We start from the raw sequence: 22,293 nt of genomic DNA on the forward strand, positions 1-22,293 counted from the left end.
ACCATTTAATGGGAAAAAGGCAGTTTTTTTTTTTTAAACAAATGATTTTGGGGAAACTGGCTATCCACAGGCAAAGGAATGAAAATGGATCCTTACATCAGACACAATTAACTCAAAATGCAACAAAAACCTAAACCTAAGAACTAAAACTTTAAAACTCTTAAGCGAAAATATAGAGGAAAAGCTTCATGACATTGGATCTAGCAATGATTTCTTGTATATGACACAAAAGCATAGGTAACAAAAGAAAAAATAAATTAAACTATATCAAAATTAAAAATTTTGTGCATCAGAGGACACTCTCAACAAAGTGAAAAGACAGCCCATAAAGGGAAAAAATATCTGGAAATCATATTCTGATAAAGTGTTAATACCATAATATATAAAGAGCTCTTCCAACTCAATAACCAAACAAAACAACCCAATTCAAAACTGACAAAAGACCTGAATAGACATTTCTCCAAAGAGGATATACAAATAGCCAATAAGCACTTGAAAACATGTTTAACATCATTAATCGTTAGAGAAATGCAAATCAAAATCACAGTGAGATACTCATTAGGTCGATTATCAAAAAAACAAAAACAGAAAATAACAAGTGTTGACAAGGCTGTGGACAAACTGGAACCCCTGTGCACTACTGGTGGAAATTTAAGATGATGCAGTCATAGTGAAACACACTATGGCAGTGCTAAAAAAAAAAAATTAAACATAGAATTACCATATGATTTAGAAATTCCACTTCTGGGTATACACCAAAAAAAATGAAAACAGAGACTCAGATAGTTGTACACATATGTTCATAGAAACATTATTCACAATGGCCAAAAGATGGAAGCTATCTAAGTGTCCATCAACAGATGGATAGATAAACAAAATGTGGTATATACACATAATGGAATATTTATTCAGCTTTAAAAGGAAGGACATTCTGACACATGATACAACATGGATGATCCTTGAAGATAGTGTGCTAAGGGAAACAAATCAGTCATAAAAGGACAAATAATATACGATCCATTTACATGAGGTACCTAGAGCAGTTAAATTCACAGAGACAGAAAAGTAGATTGGTCATTTCAAGAGGATAAGGGAAGAGGGGAATGAGAAGTTATTGCTTCAGTTTTGCAAGACGAAAAGTGTTCTGAAGATAATGGTGGCCATGGTTACACAACAATGTCAATGTACTTAATGCCACTGAACTCTATACTTAAAAATAGTTAAAATGGTCAATTTTATGTTACATGTATTTTGCCATAATTTTTTAAGTGATTGACTAGGCATAAAGTAATAGACAAAAACTCAATCTTCATTTCTTTACATGTCATGTGGGGGATTGTTCTAAAATCTATTCTTTTACTAAAAGCATAAGAATATGTGGTATCTCAAGTTATTATGATCCATATAATCTATTGTTCTCATTAAATGTTTGAAATAAACCTGAGATTTAGTATTTTTTACCCTATAGTAAACTATCAAAAACAAAATCTGATTAAAATTTAAAAAGCAGGAGCCATACCTGATATAAAGCAAGAGAGTGTCCATATCTCTGGAGAGGTCCCCTTGATAGAGTTCCTACATTCCATATACTGCTTTCTAAATTGTAACTAAAAGCAAGAAAAGAAAATAACTTCATAAGTTAAGATTCATTTTTGTTTTTTTAATTTTCACATGCTTTTTATTCACTTGTGTCCAAGTACTCATTAAATTCAAAGAGTTACAACTAATAGATTCATAATTTATGTGCCATATTAGAAATTTTTAATAAAGACTCATTCAAGATATACCTACACTAAATTAGGATTCAATCTCCTAAATGTATAATATACATTAACTTCACTAGGATATTTATTACTGGAATTAATTGTCCAACTGCCTTTAATAATTTCAATCAATTAAGCTAAACAACAGTGAACTGACTGTATTTTTTAATTTTTTTTCTTAAAGCCAGGTTTCCTTCTTGGAAACAGCTGAAAATTCTCTCCATTTGTTTTAGGTATTTATTTTTATTCCTTTTTTTTTCAGTTGGCCTGATACTTATAAAAATTTTTTAATGATAAATTTAAGTTGCACATATATGGTATACATATGATATTTTGATATATGTATAGAATGTGTAATGATCAAATCAGGGTAATTAGAATATCTATTACCTCAAACATTTATCTCTTCTTTGTGTTGGGAGCATAACATTTCTTCTCTTCTAGCTATTTTGAAATATATAATAAATTGTTAACTATAATTTCCCTACTTTACTATCAAATACTAGAAGTTATTCCTTCTATCTAATTGCTTTTTGGTACTCATTAACCAACTTCTCTTTGTCTCCTTCTCCCCGCTTCCCTTCTCATGCTGTGATAACCACTATTCTACTCTCCATCTATATGAAATCAACTTTTACAGCTCTGACATTTGCATGAAGACACGCAATATTTGTCTCTCTGTGCCTGGTTTATTTCACTTAAAATGACTTCCAGTTCCATTCATATTGCTGCAAATACGAGATTTCATTTGGAGGGGGCTAAATAATATTCCACTGTGCATATATACCACATTTTCCTTATCAATTTATCAGTTGATGGACAAATGTTGATTCCATATTATGGCTACTGTAAATAGTGCTGCAATAAACATGAGAGTGCAGATATCGCTTTGATATACTGATTTACTTTCTTTTGGCTACATATCTAGCAGTGGGTTTGCTGGATCATATAGTAATTCTATTTTCAGTTTGAGGAACCTCTGCACTGTTTACCGTAAGGACTGTGCTACTTTACATACCCACACACTTATTTTAGCATTATATAAATTAACCAATAAGCATCTATTTCCTATGCACAAATATAGCTTGTTTACTGATTTTTTTAAGATTGTATAAAATGAATTTGGTAGTATAGAAGCTTCCATAAAAATAAGTTATGGTTGGATTATGTAACATAAAAAGAAAATTTGCATTTTTTTCTACTGGTGTAATACATATGAAAACAGAAGTACCAAACTATGAATCTCAAATGCTTATATTCTATGCTCAAATCTCCTCCATTTGCTAAAATATACAAAAGGAAGCATCCCACCAAGAAATAGGGGCCTGTTTTAAGTTAAGAAGCTTGCTATCAATTGTTATCTCCCCACTTCTCTTTCTTCCTTCAATGAATTAGGAAAGGCAACGAAGTGCCCAAGTGCACCTTCACAAGAAAGGTAAGGGTTACCAAATTTGTCTGCAGCATTGTTTATTTCCTACCTTGGAGTTGTAAAATAAATGTGTATGATACAAATGAGGAAATATAATCAGAACACAACTTCCACAGATTCACACCACTAGTCCACCCATCTACCGGTATCTGCAGCCAACACACTGCTTTCCAAGTTATCATAAATTAGGGCTGTACAAACTATTTCTGTAAAGGGCCAGACAGCAAATATTTTAGGCTTTGTGAGCCACAATGGTCTCACATATTCTTCATTTTTTCACAGCCCATTAAAAGTACAAAATCCAGGCCAGGCATGGTAGCTCACACCTGAAATCGCAGCACTTTGGGAAGTTAAGGCGGGAGGATCACTTGAGCACTGGAGTTAGAGACTAGCCAGGGCAATATAGCGAGACCCTGCCTCTACAAAAAAATTTAAAAATCAGCCAGGCATGATGGCGCATGCCTGTAATCCCAGCTACTCAGGAGGCTGAGGTGGGAGGATCACTTGAGCCCAGGAGGTCAAGGCTACAGTGAGCCATGATCACGCCACTGCACTCCAGTCTGGGTGACAGAGCAAGACCCTGTCTCAAATAAAAGAAAAAAAAGCAAAAACTAAAAATGCTAAGAAAAAATTCTTAGCTTCCAGGCCCTGAGCCCCTACTCTGCAGTTTGATGAGCCCAAGAATAGCAAGTGATTCTTCTTCCTTGAGCACGAGATCTCTTTCCTACATCACCATGTTTTGTCTTACTAGATCTTTGCCATCGGCACACAAACATGGTGTTATAAACCATTAATAATAAAAGAAAAAACTCTTGACCACACTCTCCCTTAAGCTACTCCCCCATTTCTTTATTACCTCCATCCCCACCCCACTTTCCATTCTGTCTGAAACTAACTCTAGACATGGTTTTAACCCCACCACTCCAGTAAAACTGCTTTTGTTAAGGTCAATTTACTCATGCTAAATCCATGACCAGTTTTCAGTCTTCATTTTCCTTGACCTGGATAATCGTCAGCATTTGACATTATTAATTATTCCTTAATCCTCACATACTGTCTTTCCTTGCCTTTGAAGATACTGTACTCCAGGTTTTCCTATCTCACCAGTCATTCTTTTTCAGTCTCCTTTGATGGCTTCCCCTGTTCTCCACAACCTCTTAGTGATGTGGTGCCTCAGGCTCAGTTCCTGATCCTTTTCTCTACCTAGAATGCATTCCCTTGATAATTTCATCTTAACTCAAATCCGGTTTCTACTCTTCCTCCTAATCCCCAGTATATCATCAATAAACAGCCATGGTAACACTTTTAAAGTATGGATCAACACATGCTCAAAACCCTCCCACGACTCCCAAAAGATCTACAACATCCTACATGATCTGTATCTCTCCCCTGTTATCACTCTAATTTAATGTATCCCTCTCATATATTCCATGCAAATTGCATGGGCCTGATTGTTGTTCCTCAAACAACTCAAGGAGTTCCTATCTTAAGTCTTTGATCTGGCTCTTTTCTGTGCCTACAAATAACTGCAATCCCCTTATCTCCTTCAAGTTTTTGCTCAGTTCTCACCTTTGTTATGAAGCCTACCTTAACTATTACATTGATAATTGCAACTCCCTCTTCTTTGGCACTCCTGCTTTACCTACCCCTACTATTCTATCTATATCTATCCATTCATCCATCCCATCTATGTCTCTATATGTATATATGTTCATATCTATAAATTATTTTGGTAATTTTTTTTTTTTTTTGGTCATTGCCAGCCTTTCCTCACTAACTTTACAAAAACAGGGGCATTTATTATATCCAATGATATATCCCAAGCATCAAGCACGTAGTGTTTTCAAGTTTGCTATCCTCATGAATACATGTTAATTTTCATTAACGTTAATGTATATATATTCTGTAAAAGTCTTTCTAATTTAATAGACACTAACACAGACCTTTTATATTTAGTGAACAATTTGTCTTAAAATATAACATTTCCACCCCAATTAAATTCCACTATAGATGATTAAATCAAGTTATGACTGATCTATCACTTCTGAAAGCTGTTATCCTTACCTACAATTGAACTACATTCAGAATGATGAAAAGTATTCTCTAACCTGTGAAAACAGCAACACAATTATTCTACTCTGATACCTCATTTGTTTATATAAACAAATCTATATCAACACTGCAACCAAAATACCCAGATTTCAGACCAAAAAAAAAGTTGGCTTAAATAGTTTATCTGGTTCCAATGGAAAATATACAAATTTAAAAGAATATCAAATAATATTCATCATTTAATTTTCAATATGCTACTCATCTTGCAAGAACACAAACTTAAAATTTACAAACTTCCTTTTTGACAATTTTGCTCTTTGTCTTCACAAACTCAGCTTTGGAAATATCACAATTTAATTCACAGGTCAACTCTACTTTCATAGACTTTTCATTTTCTTTAAACATAGTTAATTTCCTTTTAATTTTTACATTTAAATATCATTATTTCTTCAGGTTTTTATCTTAACAATTCATTTTAATCCCACCAACTCTCTTTCAATTCTTCCTTCTGTATTTTATTCTTCATATGTTAAAAAATTCTAATTTGTCACTTAAACACTCACATAAAACTCCCTCCTTCTCTCCAGAATTTATTCGATTTTCTAATTTAATTCCAGTCACATTCAATCATAGTTTTAAAGCAATCTCCTCTTAGAGAATTTCTGAAATTTTCCTAATTACAAGGGTTAATATATTCAGTGGTTAGGGTTGGCAGATAAAATACAAGATACCCAGTTAAATTTGAATTCAGATAAACAATAAACACTTTTTTTGTTAAAGCATGACCCGTGCAAAATTTGTAAAAAACAAAAATACACATACAGCAAAAGGGCCTTCTTATACTAAAAATGTACTTGTTTTTTTATCTGAAATTCAAGTGTAACTGGGTATCCTGTATATTTATCTACTAAATCTGGCAGTCCTATTGGGTATACACCATTACGGTATACTGTCTAGGGCAAGTTTTGATTGTTTGTTGCCCAAGCTATTCCAGTTGTTACATAATACGAACACTACCCCTGGAAAGAACATTAAACATCAAATGATTCTCCCTATTACCTTTTTTATTCTATTACTAAACAGTTCACAAAAAATAATCATTAGCTGAAAAAGAAATCAGATAAAGCTGCCATCTATATGATTCCCCTTATCCAATCACGCAGAGAACAATCTGTTGAGCCAACAGTAAATCAATCATCTCTCTCATAATACCAGAACTGTTCTCCCAGTGAAAGCTTGTAAAGTACATACAAAGTAAAAGTTCAGGTAAATTAAAATTTACAGAACAAATTGAGAAGATTTTTTTATATGTGATTATACTTCATTTAAAAAAAAAGATGGCATGATTCATTTTATCCATTATAGGCAAGGCCTGCCTGTATTTGAAGTTAATACTTTCTTACTCAGATTTTATTAAAAGCACTCTAGAGAGGTAATAACATTTCTATATGAAGCAAACTTCTACGTACAAAGACAAATCTTTAGCTATGGACATATTGAGTTCATGTATTCACAAATCAGTCTCATTAGCAAATAGATACTACCACAAAAATAACCACTTTTACACTTGGACAACAATTTTTTTAAAAAAGACATTTTGGATAAAAATTCAGCTTAAAAAATAGCAAGAATCTGAAAATAAATACTTACTTTAGGACCATTTGAAAAGAACTGTAGTTAAAAGTATATCCACCAATCACCCACATAAATTTCCCATGTAAAACTGCTTTATGTGAAGCCCGACCTACAGAAGGACTGAAGGGTTTAACATTTGGCAGAATCCAGTAAGACTCAGTAGAGGGAACATTCAAAGAACAATCAGGACCTATTAAAAAAAATCAAACAACACACTAGATTAAACAAAGCCCTCAGATTATAGAAATATAATATATGGATTAAGAGAATTTAAGAATTCAATGTTTATCATATTAACAAATATATATATTATAAACTATCTGAAATATAATTTACAAGAGTAATACAGCAAATGTAATGCTTGGAGGCAAAAAAAGTCATATATTCACAATCGGACTTGGATGTTCAAATAAATTTCACAATTTTAAAGAATTATTTAAATAATATAAAATGTCAGATTTACTTTAGCATGCTACAAGAGTATTAAAATAGAAAAAGTGTACTCAAATATCAGTTCTGTCAGGAAAGTATGTTTACCTCTTTCATCATCAAGCCTCCATCTACAGAAATGGATATGATAATCTACTACCAAGGGTTATAATAAATATTTATTTTTTTAAATAGTGGAAGTAAAAGCATTTAAAAATTAAAGTTTAAAAATTATTAACTATTAAACAAATATAAACACACCGATTAAATTTTTCCTAGCATTATTAAGAACAGTCAAAGTCTGCTTCAGTAGAGAGTCCTCAAAAAGAAAAATATATTATCCACCATAAAATAAAAATTATGCATGAGATAAAAATTATTAAATTAGTGCAGAATAATTTCAAATCCTATGAAATTGAAAACACAGCCTTTTTCCTGTCCATATTCATGATGTTACTTATAAGTCTTGGTTTCCTCATCAGTGTTTCTCAAACATAATGGAAGGAATCCTCCTAAAAGGAATATATTTTCATCAAACTTTAGGGCTCACAAATTATTTTAATCGTGATGAAACTAAAAAATTCTCAAATACTAGACATAAACTCCTATGGTTAAATTTCTTTTATAAGCACAAAACCAACATACATTTATAAATTATATATAAGCAAATTTATAAAACTAATATTTACTGAATACGATAAATGATACTGTTTTGCTTAAATAATGGGTCCCAAGTTAAAAATGATACTAATTCTCACAGCGCCTTTTTTACATAATTTTAGTACACCTACGTTATTTTGACAACGTAACTCTCCCACCATTTTTCTTCAACCCACTTTTTACAAATCTTTTAAATTCATATACTATGGCATATAATCATTTACCCTTCACTTGTCACAAAAGTATTAGTACACTTCAGTTGTATTGTTTTTAGCCTACAATAATTAAAGGGATACTTAATCCCAACTTTAAACCATCAACACAACTGCTGGCATTACAATACAGTGGCACTACTCAATTATGAGATCAGACAGTGAATCTTCAATTTGCTTATATCAAAAGTTTTAGATTATCATTTAATAACAAAATTTTAAAACTCCCAAGCAGAGTCTGATTTAAGAAATATTGGCCCATAAAGTTTTCATTTCTTCATTTATTCACTCACCCAGGTATTAGTTGATTCATCTTCAAGATTTTTTTCAATGCTTACATTGTATGGATCTGTATTTTTCAGGTACAAACTAGGAAGTATCTCAGATTATCTCTTTGATAATGATAATATTTTAAATCAGCTATAGAAAACTATTATTTCTGAGTGAGAAAAGACTGTGAACTATTCCTTAGTAATTAGAGATATTAAAGGAACTTCTTTTTTAATTTAACTACTGTAACTTAGAAATCATTTAATGGTTTTATTAAAACACAGCCATGTTCATTCAGTTAGGTATTGTCTATGGCTGCTTTAGCAGAGCTGAGTGGCTGCAACAGAGCCATGTAACCTGCAAAGTAAAAAATATTTACCACCTGGCCTTTTACAGAAAAGTTTGTCAACCTATAATTTAACTGAAAAGACATGAAATCATATAGAAATTATATATAATGCATCTATTGGTATAAATTTTGTATCTATTTCCATAAAAGGAAATATAGATTTATTTTAACATGTAAGTCAGTTATACCAAAGCAAATAGGTGAATCTGGGAAAGGGCATTCAGATAGTCTTTGTACTATTCTTATTCTTGTATAATAACTTTTCTAAAACTTTAAAATTATTTCTAAATAAAACATTAAAAACAGGCCACCACCCAAAGGCACAGAGTTAAAAGCAGTCAAGTAATATATGGGTATTACTTGGAAAAGAGTTTGATAGAGAACGATGGCATGAAAAAATCTTGAAAATTGGGTATATTTTTAAATCACCAATATATTTATCAAACCTACATTAAAGCAAAATACTACAGAGCAAGTTTCCAGTAGGCTGAATAAAGGTATCCAGGTCTTAATCACCTGAAGCTTTGGATTTTACCTTATATGGCAAAAGGAATGTTATAGATGTACTAAATTAAGGACTTTGAAATTTGGGAGAGATTATCGTGGATTATCTAAATTGGCTCTAAATATAATTACAGGTGTCCTTATAAGGAGGGAGATTTGACTGCAGAAGGAAGCAATGTGACTATCAAAGCAAGATGCTGTACTCCTGGATTTGAAGATAGAGGAAGAGGCAAGGAGACAACGAATGCAGGGAATGCAGTTCCAGGAGCTGGAAAAAAAAATCAAAGAAACAGATAATCTCCTTTACCTTCCAAAGGAGGTACAACCCTGCTAAGACCTTTATTTTGGCCCAGTGAAACTGATTTCCGATTTGTGACCTCCAGAATGGTAAGGGATTAACAAATCTATTTTGTTTTAAGATACCAAATTTGTGATAATTTGTTACAGCATCTGTAAAATACCAACACTAATAATTAAATTTATTTAATTTAACAAAATATTGCTATTTAATACAGAAAATAAGCTTCAAATGATTTCAATTCTGTACTCTAAAATACTTACTTTTCCACACAAAAAAAGAAAATAATCAAAATTCTTCCTATCTTTATTACTAGCAAATTTTATGTAACTTGTGGAAACTACTAGAAGAAATGGTCTGTAGCCCAATCTATATGTTGTCATTATTTTACTCTAAATTAATCCGTTTATAAATAGAATGATGAGATTTATAAATATAATTCAAACATTTAAAAAAATTAAATGTCTTAATTTGAAGCTTTCTGTATTCTATAACCAAAATGACTTAAAAATATGTAAATTAATAAACTGAATATTAATTTAAAACACAAACAACCACACGAAGACTTCCCCAGCCATTAAATATTGAATACTAATATCTACACTTAAGGCCATCTAAGCAAGACTCCTCTTCTTTGAATTTTATTTCTGCTACTGAACAATTATACACATTTATGGTCTACATGTGATATTTTGATACAAGTATACAATGTGTAATGACCAAAACAAGGTAATTAGGATATCTACTGCCTCAAACACACTTGTGCTGTAAACATTCCAAATATTCTAGCTATGAAATATATAATAAATTATTAACTATAGTCACCCCGCTGTGTTATTGAACACTAGAATGTATTTCCTCTGTCTGACTATATTTTTGTACCCATTAACCAACCTCTTGTCATCCCTCCCTCCCCGAAACCTTTCCCAGCCTCTGGTAACCATCATTCTACTCTATCTCCATGACATCAACTTTTTTAGCTCCCACACATGAATAAGAACATGCCATATGTGCAAGACTCTTTTTTTATAAAAATATATCCATGAAAAATCTTCTACCACTTCATACTTTAGTATCTCATGTAACATCTCCCCATAACTCTCTTCTCAAGGTAGTATATCTCAGCTATTTTTTAAAGGGTGTAATAAACAAATTCACCTTATAGTGCATTTTCATAAAGAATCTTCTCCACAGGTTATGTATAGTTTTAAAAAAACCAAAGAGTATAAATGAATTTCTAACACTATAACTTTAAGCGTTAGTGTCGGGCTGTTGAGAGATTTTTGAAGGGAAAAAGCTACTACATAATCAGACAGAGTAGAATTGTACTCTGATATATCCCAAATGTATATGTCCAGCCCCACGATCTCTCATGAATTCAAACTACTACTTGCCATTACCTCTTGGATATCCATAGAGGGCCATCTCAAACTTTACATATGTAAAACTAAAACCTTGATCGTTTCCTCCCAAACCGATTCCTTCACCAGTGTTTGCCATTTGAGTAAACGGCACTTCCATTCATCCAGCTGCTCAGGGCAAAAATTTTGGTGCCATTCTTAAGTTGCCTCTTTCTCCAACACCCCATACAGACAGACTGAATATTAATTAGGTATGCAGGGATTACAGTCTTTCCACATGTTAAAGTATAAATGTTTCAATGATTGTTGGTAAGTAGATGTACCTCAGCAACCCAAGTATCAGCCTTGCTGTCCCAGTTCCCCTGACTCCTCACTTGAGATAATTCAGACTTCCCTACAATAGATAACTAGAGGGGTAATGTCTGGCACAACATGGCTCATCAAGATCTTACTCTAGTCCAATGGCCACAATCCATTTTGATTGATGTCTGGCCTGTACCTTACTAATTATAAGCATTTTTAAATTCTAGCACCCCACCATACCCCAACCACTGAACCCTTTCTCTACAACTACCATTTCAGTCCAAGCCACCATCCACTCTCACCTGGACTACTGCAATAGTCTACAAACTGGTCTTCTCATTTCCATTCTTATCCCTTTCCTATAACATTCAACTATCCAGAATGCAACCAGAATGATTAAAAACATAATTCTACTCCTATCATTCCCCTATTAATAATCCTTCAGTGACTTCCCATCATATTAAAATATAATGAAAAGTACTTAACATAGTCAACAATTACTACATGATTAGCCTCAGTATACACTTATGGAATCAATCAATCAATGGATGGATGGATGGATGGATGAAAAGCACCTTAAGCTGTAAAGGAGTAACATCATGAGCTATGCAGTCAAATCTAGCTTTCCTACTTACTAGCTGTGAAACCTTGGACAAAGTTATTTAATTTCTCTAAGCTTCAGTTTAATTGTGGAACTTCCACCTAGAATATACAATTTTTCTAAAGATAAAATGAGATTCTATGTAAAATGCTTAATATGTAATACTATAATAAATGCTTCATAACAGTAACCTTATCGTTATTATTAAGACAACCTTCTCATTTTATATACAAAGAAATTAAGTAATTTTAAGTCCCATATATAAATAGTAACCTTGATTGTAAACAAATTAAACCTTCCACTTAAAAGACACAGACTGGCTGAATGGATTTTTAAAAAAGAAAAACAAAGAAAAACATGATCCAACTGCAGGAAACTTGTATAGCCTGTAACGACGTATAGAGGCTGAAAATAAAGGGATAGAAAAAAAATCCATTAAAACAGAAACTAGAAACGAGCAAGAGTAACTCTACTTAGATAAAACAGGTGTTAAGCCAAAAACGATAAAGAGAGACAAAGAAGGTCATTTTATAATGATAGAGGGATCAATTCAGCAAAAGGATATAACAATTCTAAACAAATACATAGCCATCACTGGAGCACTTACACATATAATGTAAATATTATTAAATTTAAAGGGAGAAATTAATAACTTTAAAGGTAGAAATTTAAAGGGAGAAATTGGCCCTGGGCCAGTCTCTGGGTCTCAGGCGTGACAGTGGCAGTCTAAGAGTGCCTGTCTTGGGCTCCCTGGCACCGTTTCTTGGCACCAGTGTTATCTGATCCAATAAAATAACAGTTGGGGGCTTCAACACCCTACTCTCAGCATTAGACAGATCATCTAGACAGAAAAAGAAATATTGGATTTAAACTGCACATTAGACCAATGGACCTAGCAGACATTTATGAATATTTCAATCAACAGCTACAAAATACACATTCTTCTCATCAGTCATAGAATGTTCTCCAGGATAGACTATAGATTAGGACACAAAAGAAAACTCAAAAAAATTTTAAAAGTCAAAATCATGCCTTGTGAAACCACAATGAAATAAAACTAGAAATCAATGAAAAGAACTTTGGAAACTGTACAAATACATGCAAATTTAAAAACATGTTCCTAAATGATCAAAGGATTAAAGAATAAAGAGAAAATAAAAAAAATTTTTGAAACAAATGAAAATCAAAAACTAAAAGCTATGGGATACAGCAAAAGCAATGCTAAAAAGGAAGTTTACAGCAGTAAGTACCCATGTCAAAAAAGCAGAAAGGTTTAAAATGAACTAATGGTACACCTCAAAGAACTAGAAAAGTAAGAATAAACCAAACCCAAAATTACTAGAAGATAAATAATAAAGATCAAAGCAGAACTAAATGAAATAGAGGCAGAAAAAAAAATACAAAGGATCAACATGAAAAGATGGGTTTTTAAAAACATAAACAAAACCAATAAACCACTTGCTAGATTAAGCAATAACAACAAAAAAATTGAGAAAACCGAAATCAACAAAATCGGAAATGAAAAAGGACACATTACAACTGATACCACAGAAATACAAAAGATTATCAAAGACTATTATAAATAACTATACACTAACAAATTGGAAAACACAGAGAAAATCCACAAATTCCTAGACACATACATCCTACCAAGATTGAATCAAGAAGAAATATTTAGAAAACAGAAACAGACCAAAAACAACTGAAGAGATTCAAAGTAGTAATAAAAAGTCTCCCAACAAAGGAAAGTCCAGGACAGGACAGCTTCAATGCCTAAGTCTACAAAACTTTCAAATAAGAATTAATGCCAATTCTCTTCAAGTTAGTCCAAAAAAAAAACATGGAAAAGGAGACAATTCTCCCTAATTCATTTTACCTGGCCAGGATTAACCTAACACCAAACCCAAATAAGAAAGTAACAAAAAAAGGAAAACTACAGGCCAACATCCCTAATGAACACAGATGCAAAGATACTCAAAAAATACCAAATCCAGCAGCATATTAAAAAAATTATAAACCATGTTCAAGTAAGATTTATCCCAGGGATGCAATGATGCTCAATATATGCAAATCAATAAATGTGATATATCATATCAGCAAGATGAAGAACAAAAACCATATTATCATCTCAAGAGATGCAGAAAAAGCATTTGATAAAGTTCAACATCCCTTCACAATAAAATGTCTCAACAAACTAAGCATGAAAGGGACATACCAAGATATAAAAAAGGCCATATATGACAAACCCACAGTTAATATCATACTGTTAGAGGAGTTAAAAAGAAAGTATTTATAGGCAGTTAGTAAAGGTAAAAGAGTTCTCAGTGGAATTTCCTTTTAATAAAAAGCCCCAAAATCACTTCTTTTCTAACAAAAACGGCCTGAAAAAATCAAGCTGCAAGCACAGATAAGCAAGCTGGAATGCTGGAAGCTGTGCCAATAGAAAAGGGATATCTGGAAGCCGGGTATATTCAACATGGAGAGTTTCTCTTCCCTTTTGTCGCCCTGTGTGCAGGCGTCTACGCTAGCCAGGTAGAGACCCCAACTGCATAATAAAGGATTAGAGTGGGATGGCCAGCCTCTTAGTGCACTATGTAAATGGCACACCTGGTCCAACCAATCCTCTGGGCCCTATGTAAATCAGACACCTCCGAAAGCCCCTCTATAAAACCAACCATAGCCAGGCACAGTGGCTTACGCCTGTAATCCCAGCACTTTGGGAGGCCAGGGCAGGTGGATCACCTGAGGTCAGGAGGTCAAGACCAGCCTGGCCAATATGGCAAAACCTCGTCTCTACTAAAAATATAAAAATTAGCTGGGTGTGGTGGCGCCCACCTGTAGTCCCAGCTACTCAGGAGGCTGAGGCAGGACAATCACTTGAACCTGGGAGGCAGAGATTGCAGTGAGCCAAGATCACGTTACTGCACTCCAGTCTAGGTGACAAAGTCAGACTCTAAAAAAAAAACAAAAATAAAAACAAAAACCTACCGCATCCGGCCTCAAAGGGGAAGATCCATTCGGAACCCCACTCTCTCTGCACAGGAGAGCTTTTCTCTTCTTTACTTTGCCTATTAAACTTTCTTCTCTTAAACCCACGTCTTTGATTTCCTTAGCGCAAACAACAAACCTCGGCTATTTCCCTAGGCAAACGATGCCGCTTCGATACCAAATGGGGAAAAACTGAAAGCTTTTTCTCTAAGAACTGGAGGAAGACAAGGACGTCCACTTTCCCCACCTAATCAATATACTACTTCAAGTCCTAGCCAGAGAAATTAGGCAAGAGAAAGAAAGAAAAGGCATCCAAACTGGAGAAGACGAAGTCAAATTGCCACTCCTTGCTGATGATATAATCTTATATCTAGAAAACCCGTAGACTTCACCAAAAAACTCTTAGATCTAATAAATGAATTCAGTAAAGTTGCAGGTTACAAAACCAACATACAAAAATCTATAGCATTTCTATACACAAATAATGAACTAGCTGAGAAAGAAATCAAGAAGGCAATACAATAGCTACAAAAAAAAAAAAATACCATGAAATATATTTAACTAAGCATATGGACAATCTCTACAGGAAAACTACAAAACACAGAAGAAAGAAATTGAAGAGGACACAAACAAATGGAAAGACACCCCATGTACATAGATTGGGAGAATTAATATTGTTAAAATGATCATACTACCCAAAGCAATCTACAGAGTCAATGCAAACTACCATAGTCATTTTTCACATAATTAGAAAAAAACAATTCTAAAATTCACATGGAACCGAAAAAGAGGACAATAGCCAAAGAAATCCTGAGCAAGAAGAATAAGGCTGAAGGTATCATACCACTGGACTTCAAAATATATTATAAGGCTATAGTAACCAAAACAGCATGGTACTGGAACAAAAACAGACACACAGATCAATGAAACATAATAGTGAAAGAATAAATCTATATATTTATACTCACTGATTTCAAAGATACCAAGAACATACATTGGAGAAAGCATAGTCTCTTCAATAAATTGTGCTGGGAATACTGGATACTCACATGCAGAAGAATGAGACTACACCCCTTATCTCTCACCATATACAAAAATAAACTCAAAATGGATTAAAGACTTAGAACTATCGAACTACTAGAAGAAAACATAGGCAAAACGCTTCCAGACATGGATCTAGGCAAACATTTTTTTGGCTAAGACCTCAAAAACACAGTCAACAAAAACAAAAATAGACAAATGAGACTATATTCAACCAAAAAGCTTCTGCACAGCAAAGGAAACAATCCACAAAGTGAACAGACAACCTGCAGGATGGGAGAAAATATATGAAAACTATGTTACTGACAGGGACCTAAAATCCTGGATATACAAGGAACTCAAACAACTGAACAGTAAACAAATAATCCTATTTAAAAGTGGGCAAAGGTCATGAAGTCATTTCTCAAAAAAAGACTTACAAATGGCCAACTGGTACATGAAAAATAGTTTAATACCACCAATCGTCAGGGAATTTGCCAATCAAAACCACAATGAGATATCATCTTAGTTAAAATGGTTATTATTAAAAAGACTAAAAATAACAGATGCTGGCAAGGATTCAGAGAAAAGGGAACTCTTAATACAGTGTTCGTAGGGATTTAATTTAGTACAGCCACTACGGTAAACAGTATGGAAATGTCTCAAAAAACTTAAAACTATCATATGATCCAGCAATCCCACTACTGGGTATTTATCCAAAGGAGACAAAATCACTATAACAGAGAGATATCTGCACTCGCATATTTATTGCAGCACTATTCACAATAGCAAAGATATGGAATCAACCTAAGTGTCCCTCAACAGACAAAGGGATAATGAAAATATAGTGTATATACATAATGGAATGCTAGTCAGACACACAAAAAAAGAGAATGAAATCATGTCATTTGTAGCAACATGGATGGAACTGGAGGTCATTATGTTAAGTGAAATAAGCCAGCCACAAAAAGACAAATATCACAAGTTCTCACTCACATGTGGGAGCTGAAAAAGTTGATCTCATGGAGGTAGAGAATAGAATGATGGATACCAGAGGCTGGACAGGGTGTGTGTGTGGGTAGGTGGCGAGGATAGACATTGGCTAATGGATACAAACAGACAGTCAGAAGATACAAATTATAATATTCAATGGCAGTGTAGGGTAACTATAGTTGGCAACAATGTATTGTATATTTCTAAGTAGTTAGAAAAGAGCACTTAACTAAGTAGTTAGCACTTAACTAAGTTATTAGATATAATATATATCTTATATATATAATATATAAGATATATATATAATATATATAATATAAGATATTAGCACTTAACTAAGTAGTTAGAAAAGAGCTCCCAACACAGAAATGATAAATACTCAAAGTGAAGAATACCCAAATACCCTGACGTCATCATTACACATTCTATGTGGATAACAAATACTCACATATACTCCATAAATATATAAAGCATTATGTATCAATAAAAAATAAGTAAAAGGTAAAGTAAGCAAAAACTAATCTTACTCCAGGATTTTAGACTTTTTGATGCAGTTTTAGCTCATACCCTTAATTTATATTTAATCTATACTATCATGAAACAGCATTTATTTTACTGTTAAAGTGGTACATGTTTAAAGAGCCAACTATATTTGTTCTTTTTGCAGTTTTCAACTGAACACATTAAATAAATTGCTAACTTTGAACTATATCAAATGCAGGTTGTTGATATAATTTTGGGTATTTTAAAGAAGTATAATAACCAGAAGAAAAAAAAAACATACTCTAACAGTATCTCTAAGGTGGTACTTCAGTTAGTTTTCTTACATGTGAGTCAGAGAAATTAATTAGGCTAGCTTAAGGAAAATGTGACCGTATTGAAAAAATATGTAGCAATTCAGAGAGTTTTTCAAAGAGGAAAATCACGCTTAGAATAGACAGGTACTTGGATTTTTTCATCCCGGCAAGACTATGCTACGTTAGCAAAAAGCAATTTCCCAAAAGAAACTGGATTATTAATAAGAAGGGGAAGATATGCTGGGAAGAAAGACCTTAAGACCAAGACAGGTAAATATAGCTTATTGTAATCATTCCAAAAATAGTCTTATGATTTAGTGTGTACTGAAACTGAAGTTCTCCAACAAAAATCAAAACCAGATTTCAATGCAAGAGTTCTCTCTTCTAACATCATTTAAAAATTTTGATTTTGTTACAGTATCCAAAGTATTCTACACATGTTCTAGACCCATAAAATCAATCTCCAAAGGCCAGGTATTAACTTTTGTCTGTTTTAAATATCCACAACTATTCTGACAATCTGTTAATTTTATAACACAATGAATTGTGTGAGTGGTAATCATTATACTAGATCTGTTCCAAGAATACTTGGTTCTTAGAGTTTAGGTCAATGATGCTATTGTAGCATGGAAACAAATTGCCCTCTTGTTTAAAGATCAGCGGTTTCCAATTTACTCTTTTTGGGCTGTGGAAGGCTTAAAACAAAGTTTTACAAGGAATCTCAATATGTGAAATATTGCAAAGTGATGACACTATGGTTGAGGCAGGAAAGAGCCACTTATCTTCCATTCTATCCCCACCCATCTCCTTATATAATCCTTGCAGCACACATTTTGAAAACTCCTGGTATTATCAAAATATGTATGCTTAGAAAAGACTAACTTCAAAAATTTTGAAGACCAATTTTTTTGAATAATCATAACCATCAAAATTATATTTAAAAAACATCTAAAATAATAAATTATCAAATAATGAAAGCATGTATGTCAAAACTTCTAGGTACAAAAGTTAAACTGCCCACTTTATTAGACTGGTGAATGTATAATGCTCACAGAATATCTAAATAGTTGCCTAATGTATAAATATTATTTACAAATTCAAATTCTTTATTAATAAAATGTACTGAACCTCACTGCAAAGAGAAGATTTTACTAAATCGAACTATTACAAAATGTCTACTTACTAAAAAGGAAACTGCTACTGTAATGTCAGCTAGCCAAGCATATACAGCAAGACACTATTTCAATTCACTTTGATCGAGTTAGCATCTCAAGACTCAGACAAGGGCAAATAATCTCTTTGTATAAATAATGAAATTTATAATCAGATAGTTAATTGACTTTCCCAAGATAACTTTAATTGTGAATAGAGAAGAGTTCCTCCATAAATTGAAATAACATTAAGAAACATTCATTCTAAGAATTTTCATGACCCGGGCGTGGTGGCTCACATGTTATCCCAACACTTTGGGCTGCTGAGGCGGGTGGACCACAAGGTCAGGAGTTTGAGACCAGCCTGGCCAACGTGGTGAAACCCCGTGTCTACTAAAAATACAAATAATTAGCTGGGCGTGGTGGCGGGAGCCTGTAATCCCAGCTACTTGGGAGGCTGAGGCAGGAGAATTGCTTGAACCTGGGAGGTGGAAGTTGCAGTGAGCTGAGTAGCGCCACTGCACTCCAGCCCAGGCGGTATTGCAAGACTCTGTCTCAAATAAAAAAAAAAAAAAAAAAAGATTTCTCATGTTATGGACTGAATGCTTGTGTCCCTTCAAAATTTATATGTTGAAACCCTAACTCCCAATGTGATAGTATTAGCAGGTGGGGCTGTGGACAGGTAATTAGATTTAGATAAGATTATCAGGGTAGGGTCCTCATGGTGAGATCAGTGCCTTACGAAGAGACCTTGCTCACTCTCCAGCTCTCATATGTTTGCACTCTCGCGCGCGCTCTCACTCTCTCCCTGGCTCTCTCTTACTCTCCCTCTCTCCTCCTCCCCTTCTCTCTGCCGTGTAAGGACAGAACAAAAAAGGCAGTCATCTTGTTCTATCTTTATGTGGCAGAGAGAGAGGGCCAGGAAGATGGCCCTCACCATGATGGCACTCTGGTACTGGACTTCTGATCTCCAGAACCGTGAGAAATAAATGCCTATTGTTTAAGTGACCTAATCTGTGGTATTTTGTTATAGCAGCCTGAGCTAAGACATTATGCTTTGAAGAAAATTGATAAACAATGTTAAGAATATGGACAGGGCAATACATAGTATTTAAAAAACAACTGCAAGAAAGATTTAAGACCTTGGTTCTGATCAGCTGAAAATGACAAATGTAGAATTAGCTATATTGAGAGGAGGATTTGCTCATTTTACATTGTCCTACACAGTCAGAGGCAACAAAATCTTATAAAGTCAGGGGTAACAAAATAAGTGGCTATAAATAGTTCAACATAAGGCAAGCTTATCTAAGAAAGGAATTTATATGCCTAGCACAGAATACTCTGAATTTTGTTGTGACCCACAGTTCAGTCTTTGGTTCTATTCTCCCTCTCTTTGCTAACATCCCTGGTAATCTCATCCAATTTCATCAATGGTTTCCAATTTAATATTTAAGCCAACTAACCTCCAAATTTATATCTACAGTACAGATCTCTCTCCATCAATTGCAGACCCATATATCCAACTGCCTCCTGACTATCTCTTTTCTGATATCTCAAAGACATCTCTAACTTGGCATACCATAACCAAATATTCTTCCTAAAATCTTCCTCATATTAGTTGATGACAACTCTGTCTTTCCATTTGCTCAAACCAAAAAACCTTAGTCATCTTTGACTCTTCTTTCCCTCATCCCCCACATGTAGACCATCAGCAAATCCTATTAATCCTGCATTTAAAATCACATTCAGTATTCAAGCAGTTGTCACCACCTCCACAACTACCAACCTGTCAAAGCTACCATCATCATCATCTCTCATCTAGATTATAGCAGTAGCCTCTGAACTGGTACACTGCTACTACAGTCTATTCTCAGGTAGAAACTAATAGGAGCTTTATAAAACTAAGCCATATAATATTAATCTTCTGCTCAAAATCCTTCAATGGCTCTCTCATTTCACTTAGGGTAAGAGTCAAAATCCTTACAATGGTCTACAAAGCTAAGAATATTTAGCTGATACAGCTCCATCCTTCACGGATCTCCATCCCCTCCACCAACCCCTTAATTCTACATCCCCAACCATCTCCCTTGTTGTGTAACTTCTCTGAGTTCATATCTGACTAATCTCCCCATCAGTAATTCAATTCCAGCCACAATGGCCTTTATACTGGTCCTCATGCACACCTGGCTTGCTCCTGCCTTATGGTCTTTGAACTGACAGTTCTCTCTGCCTAGAATGTTCTTCCCCTCGATATCTGTATGGTTGAACTCTTTCACTTGCTTGAAGTCTTTTCTCACATGTCATCTTTTCAATAAAACCTAAGCATATCATCACATTTTAAATGTAACCCCCAGATCTTTCTATTCCTCTTTCTCTGTTCTACTTTAATTTTCCATTGTACTTATCACCTTCTAACATACTATATAATTTATATTTATTATTTAGTGTTTGTCTCTGCTAGCTTGAATTAAGTTCCACAAGGATCTCTGTCTTCTTTGTTCTGTGATGTATCCCAAGGACCTAGAGCAGTGCCTAGCACTTAATAGAAGCTCAAAAAAAAAATTGTCACATTAATAAATGAAAAAAATAAATAAATGAATTCACGAAAGAGGGCTGTCATATACACATTTTAATGCTACTTTTATTTTTAAACAGTCAACTTTCTTAGTAGGTTAAGAGTAAAAATTTAATTTTATTAGCTCTCACAAAAAAGTCAGATCTGCTGTTTTTGTTAAGTGGGAAGAATTTAATGGAATTAAATGCATTACCTGTCACTTCTCCCTCCTCAAAGTTAAAAGAGAAGAAATAGATTGACCGTGTTCATTATTATTATATTTCTAAAAGAAAATGTAAGCTACTTTGTGAATTTCTTCAAGGCAACCTATAATCTCATGTGTATTTATATACTATCCTAAAATAACTAAATATGTCCTTACATGTTATATGACTAACCCAGATAAAATACTTCAGATAAAATATTCATGAATTTGAGTTGAAAGATTTTACATTTTTCTAAGTCAAACAAAACTACTAAGTTTTTACACTTTGAATGCCAGAGTTTAAGTGCGTTTTCTGGTAGTCAACACTGCCACCCAATGGCAAATGTTAAAATCTAAAGCCAAAAGATTGAAACAAAATAAGACCAAGATTCCAAGAACTAATGCTTGATAAAATAACATTTTAAATGTTCAAATTCAATTGCTTCTCTCAATGTTCAGAAGTAATTATACAGGAAGTAAATAACATAATTTATTAGAGTAATAATCTTACAAAACATCTCTAATTGAATGTCTACATATCACTATACTAGTAAACTAAAACATTTCTAATTCATTCATTCAACAACAACAACAACCACAACAAATGCCAGTGGCTAGTACATGCCATGCACTATATTAGGTTCTGGAAACGCGAAGATGATCAAAACATAATCATTCCTAACTTCTTGGAGTTTATATTCCACTGGCAAAGATAATCA

General features: G+C 33.6%; 1 protein-coding gene across 1 annotated transcript in view; it reads right to left on the reverse strand.

The window, feature by feature from the left end:
- ATRNL1 (attractin like 1) overlaps positions 1–22,293 on the reverse strand; it is an 852,984-nt gene that overhangs the window by 781,991 nt on the left and 48,700 nt on the right. Inside the window, exons 6-7 of the mRNA XM_033181738.1 lie at positions 6,895–7,069; positions 1,520–1,607 (exon numbers count right to left, since the gene is read on the reverse strand). Coding sequence (XP_033037629.1) covers positions 1,520–1,607; positions 6,895–7,069 — 263 coding nt within the window. The remainder of the gene's footprint in view (positions 1–1,519; positions 1,608–6,894; positions 7,070–22,293) is intronic.

Source organism: Trachypithecus francoisi, unplaced genomic scaffold (assembly GCF_009764315.1).
Source record: "Trachypithecus francoisi isolate TF-2019V2 unplaced genomic scaffold, Tfra_2.0 Contig01579, whole genome shotgun sequence".
Taxonomy (NCBI): Eukaryota; Metazoa; Chordata; class Mammalia; order Primates; family Cercopithecidae; genus Trachypithecus; species Trachypithecus francoisi.